The sequence below is a fragment of the Meriones unguiculatus genome, chromosome 11 (genome assembly GCF_030254825.1).
Source record: "Meriones unguiculatus strain TT.TT164.6M chromosome 11, Bangor_MerUng_6.1, whole genome shotgun sequence".
Classification (NCBI taxonomy): domain Eukaryota; kingdom Metazoa; phylum Chordata; class Mammalia; order Rodentia; family Muridae; genus Meriones; species Meriones unguiculatus.
This window is the reverse complement of record NC_083359.1, coordinates 85015556-85028723: the sequence shown is the minus strand read 5'-3', so window position 1 is coordinate 85028723 and position 13168 is coordinate 85015556. Positions and strand designations below refer to the sequence as shown.

Sequence of the window (13168 nt, the reverse complement as noted above, 5' to 3'; positions counted from 1 at the left end):
GACCTGTGGGTTTGGTACCTGGGTTAAAGCTGTCATATTAGGGAGGAGTAATTGTTCTGTGCCTCTAGAGCCAAACACTGGAGTACTCAAATAAAATAAAATAATAAAATAAAAGGCCTAATAATTGCCAAACTCCTTGATAACCAATAACACTAGAAAAAAAAAAATCACCTTTTTTAGGGCCAAGTAGATAGGGAAGAAAACTTTTAACAGCTACTGGCTCGGCAAACACCAGCGGGTTAAGCAGGAGAGGCACCAATCTTGAAGCTATTAGTTCTTCCGACAGGCAGCTCACTCGGTCCAGCAGAAATCTGAGGACAAATGAGAAAAAGATGCTGTTAGCCTCCGATCTGGTGATGTTACCTGTCTGCATTCTCAATCAGGCCACCCCATCCGTGTGCCATATGTGGTAAGCACCTGATCCGATGGTGCTCTGCTGTCCATTTGCTGCTTGTCTGTTACTATTTGTTCTTTTGCTCGCTACATGCTTAATGATATACACAGCCTTCCTTGGCTGCTGCTCTAACATCCTCTTCTGCCCATTTGCCCATGCTCCATACTTACCCCAACTCCACGTGCTCCCTCCCGTAACCCCACTGGTTCTTCTCTCAGCCTAAACCCTCCCAGCTCTGTCAGTTACGTCTTTCTTACCTCAGTGTCTCCTTCACTGGGCCAGCATCACCTTACATCAACCTCTTTTTTATCTGGTGACGGAACTAACCAACCCAAGGCTCAAGCGACCTAAGCCTGCCTTCAGGAACAACAGAATGGCCAGTAAAGAGAGTGCTAGCCACCTCACGGTTACATGGTTACATTCACGCCCTCGGTGGCTTCAAGCTAAGAAGCTTACTGTCTACAAATACCATTGATACTCTGCCTTGTCACACAAGGACCACCTTTTACCTCTTGCTTTGAACTCTGTCTGCCAGCAGGATCCAAGTGCTTGCCATTTGCTACAGAAACACAGCGAGTCTTACCTTGGTTCATTCATTCCTGTTGTTTCTCTGTCCAGAAGAGCTTTCCTCTCTCCACCTCCCTCCCAGCAAAGCAAGATATGCACCCATCTTTGCATGTAAAAGTTCCTAGTGTAGCTATGTCTGGGCTACTAGGACAGTCTATCCCTGGGCCCAGTAGAAAAAGTTCGATGACCATTGCGCAGTCAGAAGTCTGACTCACCAACATGACTACATAGGTTGATACAAGGTAGTGAATTTAAGTTTTCTTCTCAACTTACTTGAAAAATTCAGTCTTTTCATCTTCACTCTTTAATGTCAAGCTTTTCAAGAAATTTACAACTTCTAGAAAATCATTTCTAAATGCAAAAAAAAAAAAAAAAAAAAAGAGCAGAAGAGATAAATACAATGGAGCAAACCTAGAAGAACCTAATGTCAAAAAATTCCAGTACCTTCTGCAAGAGTACATAAAAGGAACTGCACATGCTAGTGTACTTGAGGGCTTCATCAGTGATCACACTTTGCCAAAATTTTCACTGCAACAAGACACTGGTCAATGATCTATCCGGAGAGAAATGGCATCACTATTTCAAAGACGCTGATTCTTACCTCTCCTCTGGTGAAGTGAAAACACTAAAGAGGACCTAGAAAATGGAATTTCTATAGGAATCATTTTTCTGACTTTTCACCTAAGCAAGGCCAGCTTCTGAAGAGTCCAGATGGTTCCAAACCTGCAGACTGCTCTGTTCCAAGATGGCATGGCCCCATCCCACCCCATGAAGCACCGTGCAGCATGTAAGCACACAGGCTGGGTGGCTTACACAGCGGGACAGGTACTACCTTCGCTTCCCCGTTAACACCCACACGTGATCACTGGACAGCTCATCGCTGGGGCACTGACTTCCATTATTTTCTTCACATAAAAATTCAGGTAACTTTTAACTTCCCCCAAACTTAATTTCCATTAGCCTGGTGTTGACCAGGTGCTTTAATGAGAACAGTCTATTGACACATACTTTTTGATGGTGGATGAAATAAAACACAGTGGAAAATACACAGAAGTTCAAGAAACAGCTTTGTACTGCATAAGCCCTTTTTCTGCCTTGTGGAGAAGATTCATTTCACATGCTGTTTCAGGATGATCCCTGCAATGTCGTAGCAAACCAGCAACATGTGCTCCAGCATTTTTTTTTTTTTTGCAATTATGGTTTAATACTACATTTTTATATCTGCTTTCATTTCTCACTGCAAGTGGTAGCACATATGGCCTATAAGTTATGTATTCATATACTTTAACTTCTTTTAAGAGACAAGTTGTTTATATTTCATTTCATGGCCCTAAATGAGAAATAGATCACCTACATTTGTTTTATGTGTCCATCACAAATCTTTTTCTTCCTTTGATATTTCTAGGCTATAAAATTTGTCTTATTAGAGTTTCAAGTCTAAAAAAAACCAGAACAAAACAAAAACAAAAACTCAAACACCTTTAAAGATTCATGTTAAATCTAAGTGGACCTGAGCATTCCAAACCCCTGATATTCAAGCGTCAGCATTGGCTTCCCATTCCACTGCAGCTGAGCTAAAGCACAGTGTTTTGAACTGAATAAAACTGCCTAGGCTGCCCCAGGGAGGGACGCTGGCCTGCTCATCCCATCGCCCCTGGCAGTTTCCTCCCTATGCCACAGTGGGACATCTAAGGTGTCCACTGGAGTGCCCTTAATTTTTTTTCTTCTTTCTATGCTAATACACATTTCTTAAAGAACTTGAATTACACACAGTGGTAACAATTCACTACAATGAATTATCTTTATAGAGACTGTTAAATCATGAGAAATAAAGTTTTTCTAGAAATCATCTATAAATGCATAAAAATAATAGTAACACTGATAACTGTTGAAAGACTTGTGAACATAAATATATACAATTGTTACTTGTCAATTTAAGAAGTAAATGGAGAGGGGAACCTGCTGTGCTGGGGAAAGTTGAAACCATTTTCTCAGAAACAGAAATGACGCCTCTAGTCCTGGCGACTACAGCGCTAACTCAATAACCCCGACACACGGTGCCTCCTTAGGGTGGCAGTGGCCTTCCTTTTTGCTCTGATTACTTCCAAGCTCTCTAAGTAGAAACACATAAAGATATTGGTTTAAAAAACGTCAGGTTAGCTTTGCTAATAAAATTCACAAACATGGGGCTAACCTGGGTACAAGGTCTGCGGTTACAGAAATGAAAACCAAAAAATTCAAATTAACCTGGAAGGTTCATGACCATCTGTGAACCCAGGAAATATTTACACTGTGCTCTCCCTCTGACTGACATCTACGTACTGTGAAACAAAGGGAACAGTGTACTGCCAAGACAAGCACAAATTTGGGACCCTCCCAACAAGAAGAATTCAGAACACATACCCATAAAGGCAGCAAAAAGGTGAGGCCATGTTTATCGGCTTTCTCAAAGTAAGTTAGAGCTGTAAACTATTTGTCACAGGCTAGTTTCTTCATAATCAAAATTCCTAAAGAATCTGCATATATGTCCTTCATGACAGCTAAGAATTGTTAAAACTTTCTGTGACAGGATTCAGAGAGGCGGTGTTCCCCCCGCCCCACCCCCAAATGTCACATGACGACCTCACCTGAAGAACTCATGGGACAGTAAGGTGCTGAGTGCTGGCCGACACTCTGGCCTGGGGTTCAGCAGAGCTGAGTGCAAAGTCTGTAGGAAGCTGGAGAGAACATCCGCTGAAACTGAAATCCAGAGCTACAGTTAGTTCCAGTGCCTCCTCTCTCTTTTCGGACCTCTCTAGCTGGAGACTGATGAGAGCAAAAACCAACCTGTAAAAGCCCAAGCAAACAGAGCCCTGGCTATTGCTACATGACTTGTGCTCGTTGAGGCCAGATGCCTTGGCAATTATACAAAGCTGTCTTGCCGGCAGGCACAGCTCACACCACCCCAGGCGCCTCCCCTGCATCCTCCCACTTCCTGGTTGTTATCCCACCTCTGATCAAAAATGATGGCTCAAAAGAGAGCAGGTTTGAAGGTCTGTTTGGGGAGGCCCTTCTCAACACAGCTGAAGGAATGGCTACATTTTTATTTCTACACATCTGCCACCATTGTAGGTGCATGGGAGAGTAGCTTAAACAAAGAAAAACCAACAATGCTTTGGGGCCGTAGTGTTTAATTCTCAAACATTTGGGAGGGACGATTAAAGCTGACAGCCAAAAGGTCCTTCTAATACCAGAACTCGGCAGATCCTGGCAGAAGCTATCCTGGCACCGCACAATGTGCCAGCAGAATGAGGCAGGCCACTGAAGGACCTACAGGGCACACACCTCAGTAACTGTCACAGGTGCAGAACTAATGTCCTAGAGTCTCTCCCAGGAGAGAGCGCCGCTGCCAAGCATGCAATGAGAGAAGACCCAAGGGAGCAGAGTGTCTTTATTAAGTAGTGTGGGCTTTAAGAGGGCACGCAATAAAAACAGTTAGTAAACCAGAATAGCAATAATTAATGGCTTTGAAAGAAAATTTCAGCCTGATTTTGAAATTAATTTAACAGAAACACTGGAGTCTTATTCTACTATACAGGTTATTACGTGTCTGCCACTACGGCATGAATCCACAAGACAACTCAATAATGGAGTCAGAAGATAGTCACATGACAGGAACAGCCACTGTTCACAGTGCTTCCTACTTAAAATTCTTTTTATTATTCATACTTATAGAGCCCCGAGCTTCTCCCCTTCCTGCTGCTGCTATTTGTCTCAGTGAACTGTGTATTAAGCAGCAGGCTCCCCACCACACTAAAGACGGCAGCCCTTGGGTTTCCGGGCAGAGCGAGTCGGGTGCCTTTCCTACTCAGTGTGCGTGCCGCAGTGCGGCGCTAACTCACCCTGCTCGTTCAGGCCTGGGAGCAAGCTTTCCACCAACATTCCAAAGGAATAGGCATCCCGGGCGTGGCCACAGGACTCTGGAAGGGCTGCAAATTCTGGAGACTAAATGCAGGAAAGACTATGAGAATTAGAGGACCTGCTTTCTATGCCATCTCCAACGTTCTCCCGTGGCTGTGTTTATTATACTTAAATCTAACTTCATGGTACCAGACTCCACAAGCTTTAAGAATTGCTAGTTCACAGTACAGGACAAATGATGCAACTGTGTCAATTAAAATAGCATGTCTCTCTCAAAAAATGAAAAAAACTATTAGTTTTCAACTATTAGTTGATGGAACTTATCAAAGACTTAAAAATATATATGAACAGAAAAAAATTTGGAATACAATATATATATAACGTATATTACATATGCACACAATGAAAACAAAAGTTCATAAAACAATGTTTTTCCTTATAACCTGGGATGCCAAGTGTTATTTTATTTTTCAACTTTTTCAAAATGCTGATCAACTGTCTTAAAATCCATAAATCACCAGTTTTAAAGACCCCTAGTGTAAATATCTAAAACAGATTCGGCTAAACCTGAGATCGCCAATCTTAGTTTCTAGCTGCGCTTGCATTTCCCGTACAGCATACTAACACTGTCTCTGGAGGCTGGTGCTTATTTTAGGGCTTGTGAAGGGCAGCATTCTGAATTTACTAGTAAATGTCCCTTTCCTCACCATGATATTAACAGCCACTCCTCTATACGTCATGGAATCCCAGCTAGAAACTAGCTAGGAAGACGGGAGGCTGCGGTGATAATGAAAGGACAAGGCCACTGCTTCCCCAATAATCAACGGATCCAGCAAAGGAACAAAGACTTATCGTGAAATAAACACCATCTCTTACCACACTGGGGCATCTCCATCTTTATACAAACAAAAACTGTAAGCTGCTTCCCTAACTGTGAGAGTTAAATTTTCAAGGTCAGAGGCATCAAGAGGCATGTGTAATCTAGTAAGGAATGGGCAGAGGAAATGGTAAAGGTCTTGTTCTTTTAAGATTTACACTCTATTGCACAACAGATTCCGGGCCTCAGTTGCACTAAGGGGCCTTTACTCACCATCTCTTCAGGAGGAACAGATGCTGGGTCTCTGACTGACTGGATACTCCTGAGAAACTAGACAGAAAAATTAATTAAAACAACCAACTCATAAACATATCTGACAAATTAATCTCTTAGCTCAATTTACAAAAGCCATAAGCAGTGAAAGCAGGAGCCATAATGACATCTTTAACTTAGTGGCACACATTCAATACACACAGTTAAAACCTTCCTAATTCACTGTGCATATAGTATCCAGCACAGCACAAGGCTTAGGAAAAGCCAAATGCCAGCTCTTCTTCCCATCAGCTGGTCTGAGAGGTACTCTTTGTTGCCTGGAACTATCTATTTTCCTGCACAGATATCAGAAACTCAGAGGCGTTCCAGTCAGATGTGGCACATGCCTGTGGTGCCCACAAACAAGGAAGCTGAAACAATAAAGTTACTTGAGCCTGTACGTTTAAGACTAGCCTGGGGGACACAGGGACATCCTGTATTAAAAAGAAGAGCAAGCAAGCTAACTGTTCAGCACCGAACAAAGCTCTCTCACACATCTTACCACTAAATCATGGGACTCTTAAGTTTTGCTGTCACAAGACATAAAAGCTGAGGCTCCTGTGGGTTGCACACATGACCAACACCGCAGAACAGGCACCTATTCACCTATTCAAAGATTATTTCCGAAAGGCTAACAGGATCACAGTGCCATTTAGGGCACGGGGAATATGAAATGAATGCAAAAGATCTCCTGTCCCCAGGCAGCGTTCAGAACCTGGAGAGGAGCTAACAATTCTGATAAGTGTGCTGAGTGCCATGGACGCCCATGATAGTGCTTTCAGGAAGGGAAGGGCTCAGAGGCAGGACTTAGGCCCGGCCTTACGAGAGTTTCCACTTTCTGGGGGAAGGGAGCAGACAGTCCAGCAGCAGAAGCGCATCAGAGAGCAGCAGCAGCGCATCAGAGAGCAGCAGCTCGGGACTGGGGTGCTCCACAGAGGAGAGGGAGGAAGGGCAGGTGCTGTGAGGAGCTGTGTGCATGGCAAAGCTTTATGCTATGGACGGTACACTAATCAGATGTGAGGTGAGGTCAGAAGAGAAAGTGTGCGACACAGACAGAAATGAGAGAAAACCTGGCAGCACTGGATTGGGGTGCCAGCTCGCGAAGGCGTCCGTGGAGGATGCCTAAGTGTAGGAACAGCCTAAGAAGACAGACTGAGCCAATACATCCAAGAGAGAGCAGCAAAGAGGACTTTTCGGTCTTCCAGAGAGCCCAAGTTCAGTTCCCAGCACCCACATCATGTGACTCACAACTGCCTATAACACCAGGTGCAGGGGACCTGACATCCTCTTCCGGCCTCCCTGGCCACCTGCCTAGAAGTAGAACACCCCCCCACCCCCCCTCCTTTTATAAAGACAGTGAGCGGATACTTTCATAGAGACGCTATGAAGGGAGTAGTTTGTATTTCTTTTAGGAAAAGCACAAACGGTGAAAAGAAATAAACTAGAGAATAGAGCAGCTTGTCTATCAGGAGGGAGATGTAAGGACTTGTCACACAGTATTCTAAGGAGTACCACAGCAGCAACAACTCAGCCCACAAGTCCAGAGAACACAGGGTACTGACACTGTCCACACCTCAGACACTGTTCACCGACTACTTCTGGCCTCATAACAGACAGGTACTGTTCCCAGAGGACATATAAAAACGCTGCACTCAACTGCTGGAACAGAAGAGAGACACAGAAAGCCGATCTCAGCAGTAAGCATTCTGCCTAAGTAAAAGGAGGCACAGGTACTTAAAGGGACAGAGAGGCAGGCGACTGGTTTAAATGTCTGAATAAGGCGGTTACCTCTCTGTCTTAGGCTCCTTATCTCCTACATGAGAAGGGAATACATGAACCTCAGCACTTGTTTGAGGAATAAACACTCTAATTTTCCAAACTTGGGCATTAACAAACAGTTCAAGTCTTAAATCTGAAGTGATGGTGACAGTGAAGGAAAGAACCCCATCTCAAGTGACCATCGTGTCCGCCCCGAGGAGGAGGGCTGCCGCCTGGCTCACCTCTGGTGTGGCCTGAGGAACCGTGCAGACTGTCTCCATGCCTCCAAGCTTCCAGTGCCCATCTTCACTCACAAAAACGGATGACAAGCAGACATTGTTGTGTGTCAGATGCCCCTGTGCGGAAGACACAAAAACAGAACGGGAAGACTGACACCCCAATATCTGAAGGCTTTTAAACAATTAAATACTGGTTGCCACAAAGAGATCAATGCGATCCTTCGCACCTGCAGCACTTGGAGCTGTGCTTAAAGAACAAAGCAGAGGTGGTTAAGCCAGAGCTGGAGCTTGTTGAGAAAAGGTTGGCAGTAGTGCTGCGCCTGTTTGTTTTCGGAAGTTCTGCTCCATTTTAGATTTCAAAGAAAGAAATAGCCACTGTAGCTATACTTAGATAAGGGCTAAAACTATCTAAGTAACTGCTCAGGGACAGACAACTACCTGCTGATTCCACAAACTCTCTGTGGCCTCTCTTGTTCCTTCCAATTTCTTTCTCAGTTTCTCTGTATCTGTTTTATCTAAACGCCACCACCTAAATGGTCACTTCCATCCCCATCAACACCAGTGAGGAAGACTGTCAAATAACTTACTCTGTCATGAAGGAAGATAAGAGCCAGCAATATGTCATAGATTCCAGCACAGACTTCTGCAGGAGACAGGGTTTCCAAGGCCACTTCCAGAGGCTGCACTCTCTCAGTGACGAGATGAATGCCATCTGCTTCCACAGTACAAGATAAAAATCTTAGCAAGCAAGGGTGACGAAGTGTCTTTAAGTGCTTTAAAATACAAATAGAAGAGTTGATGAAGTTAATGACTCAAACCAGATGAACAGTTTTACACACACTGTAATAAAAGCCATGCTTTCACCGAAGGTCTTTTTTACCTCTTTATGTTCCCCCAGATTTCAAGGAGGACAAAAGAGAATCTACAACTTGTTCTGACTTTATTCAACTTACCAATATTTAAGTAACTCTACAGAGCCTTCCTATTTCCTTATCAGCCTCCTGAGATCTCAGGCCTTCCAGCTATCACTGCCACGAAATCTGAATGAAATGTCAAAAACGATCTGAGAACTCCCAAAGCATACAGATCACGGAGCAGAGTCAAGCAGCTGTGAGAATGAAGCCCAGTTTTCTCTTCTTATAGTTAACTACACATTAACAGCAGGCCTCAGATGTGAAGAAACATAGCAAGGGGCCAAAAACGGCACCAAAAATCTCATCTTTCTGGCCAGAATCAGAAAAGAGCCCAGGAAAGGCAGAGTACTGAGGACATTTTCCCAGAGAGTAGAGAGTTGGGGGAGGAAAGGCCCCAATTCTCTGTAAAGCCACAAACCCCCAAATTCTGGAATCAGCAAGCAGGCTCAGGAAAGACCTAAACCAGAATGGCAAAGGTTTAAGAAAGGGACAAAAATGTGAACTGCCATTCATGGAAAATTGAGGTCCAAACCCGAGGAAGGTTAACTATCTACCAAGTCAAGCCTATAAAGATTCTTTAGAATAGTGGTTCTCAACCTGTGGGTCGCAGGCACTTTCAGGGTCAAACGACCCTTTCACAGGGGTTACCTAAGACCATTAGAAAACACAGATGTTTACATTACATATTCGCAATACATTACGATTCAGAACAGCAGCAAAATTACAGTTATGAAATGACAACACAAATAATTTTATGGTTGGGGTCACCACACCATGAAGACCATATTAAAGAGCCACAGTATTAGGAAGGTTGAGAACCACCGCTTTGGAGAATTACGGCAGGATCAGTAATCTCTGCCACACCACATTAAAAATATCCAGAATGTACTTCAAAAATCTGTATTCAGCCAGAGAATGTGATCCCTTTTTAACAGAAAATTCCTGGAAATTAAAAATTCAAGGCATGAGCTCATCAGCTGCATGAATATGACCTGGTATAGTCATGAAATCTGAAGACTCAACCAATCCAGAAAACAGAGCACTGGCTTTAATGATCAGAGCCAGGGAGACCTGTGTGACAATAGCAAAAGGTTTATGCAGATAAAGAAGGTCCCACAATAGAGGAAAATAGGGGCAAAGAGAAAATGTAATTACTAAAAATATAAACTGGGCCCAAATCTCCAACTCACAAATTTCAGAACTTCAGTTAACACAGGGTGGAATAAACATTTAGGTTTAAAGGACATATGGCTTCTGGGGCCAAATTTTAAAAGTCCCTTCAAAAATATTAAAAAAAAAAAAAAATCTTTCTTATCTTACCCTGGCCTGAACATTTGCTGAACTGTCACCAGGACATATCCACTCTTACCAAGCTTTCTTCTTTTCTTAACTTTTACCTATTTATCAAATATTTAATCCACTTAAACATTTTAACATTTTTTTAAATGTTTATTATCTAAACATGACTACCATGCTTTTTTGGTTACACAGCTCACCAGTAAAAATGCATTATCTGTTACATGCACGTCTACACTTAACACATACAGAATATTAAAAAAATTCAGGTATGGTGGCACATGCCTTTAATCAGCACTTGGGAGGCCAGGGCAGAGAGCATTTGGGAGTTTGAGGCTAGCCTGGTCTATACAGTGAATCCCAGGACATCTAGGGTTACATAGTAAATACCGAAGTATTAAAAGATAAGTGAGTTTAAATAGATACCCCACTATTTTTTTTTTTTTTAACTACAATGAATTACGACTCACAAGTCTCTGAATACAAATACTTCATATTTAGGAACCCGTAATATACAATATCCCCTTCCCTATCAGTTTTCTTAGCAGACAGACAATATGCACAAATGGATGACAAGGATGAGTCCATCTGGTTTGAATACATGGGTTAACATTATAGCAGTTCTTCCCCTTCTGGTTTGGAAAAATTAACCAAGATTTCAACTAGAACTCGGAGACAGAGGAAAGCAGCTAGGAACCCGAGGTCCAAATAAGGGGATTAGCTACTTGCCGACAGGGCCTTATGACAGAACCATTATGGCTGTTCTGTTACAGCCTCATTAGTCCTGTATTATCTATTCCTACTTCATGCTTCATATTATAAAAATCTTAATTTGAATCTCTTGGCTGAGTATGGTGGCACGTATCTATAACCAAGCGCTGTGGAGACAGACAGGAAACTCAGTCTAAGGCCAGTCTCTTTCTACAGAGTGACTCCAAGCCAGACTCTGCTTCAATAAAAACAAACTAAAATAAATAAAACTAAAACAAATAAAAACACAAAACAGCAAAAAGGGAAACTAATTACTCCAAACAAATATACAAACAAAAAGTGAACAAAATTTCATTTAACTAGTAAGTACAAACTACCTGCTTGGGATCATGCAAAGAGAACAGCAAAGACTCCCAAGGAGCCAAAGTGTCTGCCAGTAGGTTGGTTAGAGTTTGGTTAACAAGTATATTTTAAACTACAGTTTCTGTGTAAAATTATGTGTCTACCTTCACACTTCCATTTTAAAAATTATTTCAAATAGTTTTCAAACTGAACATAAAATATTTCACCTTTGTCTTTTCAAGAAATATTCTTCACTCCACTTCCATGCCTTAGGGCTGTAATGAACTCCCTCTCACCTTTAACTTTTTACATTTACTTCTTTGTGTACATGTGTGGTGTGGATGGCGGTCAGAGGACAGCTTACAGGAGTGGGCTCTCTCCTCCAACCATCTGGGTCCTGGGTCTTGAACTCAGCCGCGGCAGCGAGTACCTCTACCTGCTGAGCCATACGGCCGGCCCTCCTCTCACCTTTGTGTTCTCTTTTTCCTTCTCCTACTACTCAGGAAACACCTAGTTCAATGCCGGCGGGAAATTACAAAGCAACTAAGTAGTCACCTGGTTCAGATAAACTTCAGTTTTGTCCCCTGCCCCATACATGCACAGAAAAACTTTTCGGAACTTCATAAAGTTAACTGGCTCTATGTTCTTTTCTATAGCTTACATACAACCATATATTTTTAGACAGAAGACCACAACTTTATGCTGTGACACAAATATGACAGGATAACCAAGAAGGCCTAACTATTTCTTCTTCCTTAGAGATATGAATTTAGGACAAACATGCAGATATGCTGCTCTTAAATCTGATGGTTTAAGAACTGGATCACAAACTAAGGAAAAAAAATGCAGAAAAGGAAGGAAACCTTCTATTTTGGAAACAGTGGGGTAGCAGTGGCATCCAGGCTCTGGTAATGGTCAGGCAGGTGAAAATGCAGGTCAGAGTTCAGACAATAAGCCTGGGCAGATAGTAAGTACAGGCATAGACTGGTTTGGGATATACTCCCACCAAGAGCAGTAATTATGGGCTATCTGCAAGGTCTTAGCCAGGACTAACAGGTGCCTCACAGTGCCAAAAAGAGCAGTTAAGAATAGCTCTGCAGCTCTGCTGAAGCCAGTGGTCTCTGGGAATCCTTTTTATGCATAAACTTGTGGTTAGTATGAAGCCTACCTGCATCTGGACTGCAGCAAATTACAGGACGCAAGCACAGGCCATGTCTTACAGGCTATAAACTAGAACCGAACTTGAATCTCACTTAGAAGATAATGCTATTAGTTACAGTTGGTGAATTTAAGATAAAATGTGGTCTGAGAGACCTAGCTACTTTTTAAATCATTCTTTGACAGACCACATAGCTACATTTCTTCTTTCAGAGGCCAACGGTGTAGTAAGATGGTTATTTTTTTATAATAGTAGAGGAAGAGTATAATCATTTCCGAATAATAATTGAAGCTCTCTGAGATAGGTTCAGGAACCCACACTGCAGAAACAGGAGCTGCTAACTACAGTTGCGTTAGTATTTATATAGATAGGACATTACATCTCTAAAGTCAGCATGTTATATGCCATTATCACAACCAGTTCCTGAAACTTAAAGACATCTATCCTGATAGTACCAACTCCTTCGTATTTTGTTGTCATTCACATTTCTTAATGTATTGTCTGAGGTTTTTCAAGCTCAGTATGGCTGAAGAGACAAGTATGGGCTATCTGCAAGGTCCCAGCTAGAACTTAAGAGGGCATCTGTGGATATGAAGGTGGGGGAAGTCTTTACTCTTAAGCTTTAAAATTCCTATAGCACAAAAAACCTCATCACAAACAGCACATTTTTGGGATTTTTCCTTTAAAAAAGTTTATGAGCTGGGTTACACAAAAAAATAAGATTGAAATATTTTTTTAAATGCTGTGACATCACAATAT

At 42.4% G+C, this 13168-nt stretch overlaps 1 protein-coding gene across 3 annotated transcripts in view; it reads right to left on the bottom strand.

The window, feature by feature from the left end:
* Scyl3 (SCY1 like pseudokinase 3) overlaps nt 1-13168 on the bottom strand; it is a 28636-nt gene that overhangs the window by 11188 nt on the left and 4280 nt on the right. The window contains exons 3-9 of one of the 3 annotated variants that reach the window (XM_021639420.2): nt 8575-8760; nt 7991-8104; nt 5952-6008; nt 4843-4945; nt 3589-3700; nt 1235-1312; nt 172-311 (exon numbers count right to left, since the gene is read on the bottom strand). In XM_021639420.2, the coding sequence (XP_021495095.1) occupies nt 172-311; nt 1235-1312; nt 3589-3700; nt 4843-4945; nt 5952-6008; nt 7991-8104; nt 8575-8760 (790 nt within the window). The remainder of the gene's footprint in view (nt 1-171; nt 312-1234; nt 1313-3588; nt 3701-4842; nt 4946-5951; nt 6009-7990; nt 8105-8574; nt 8761-13168) is intronic. The other 2 variants (XM_060364597.1, XM_060364598.1) reach the window with 2 other exon arrangements.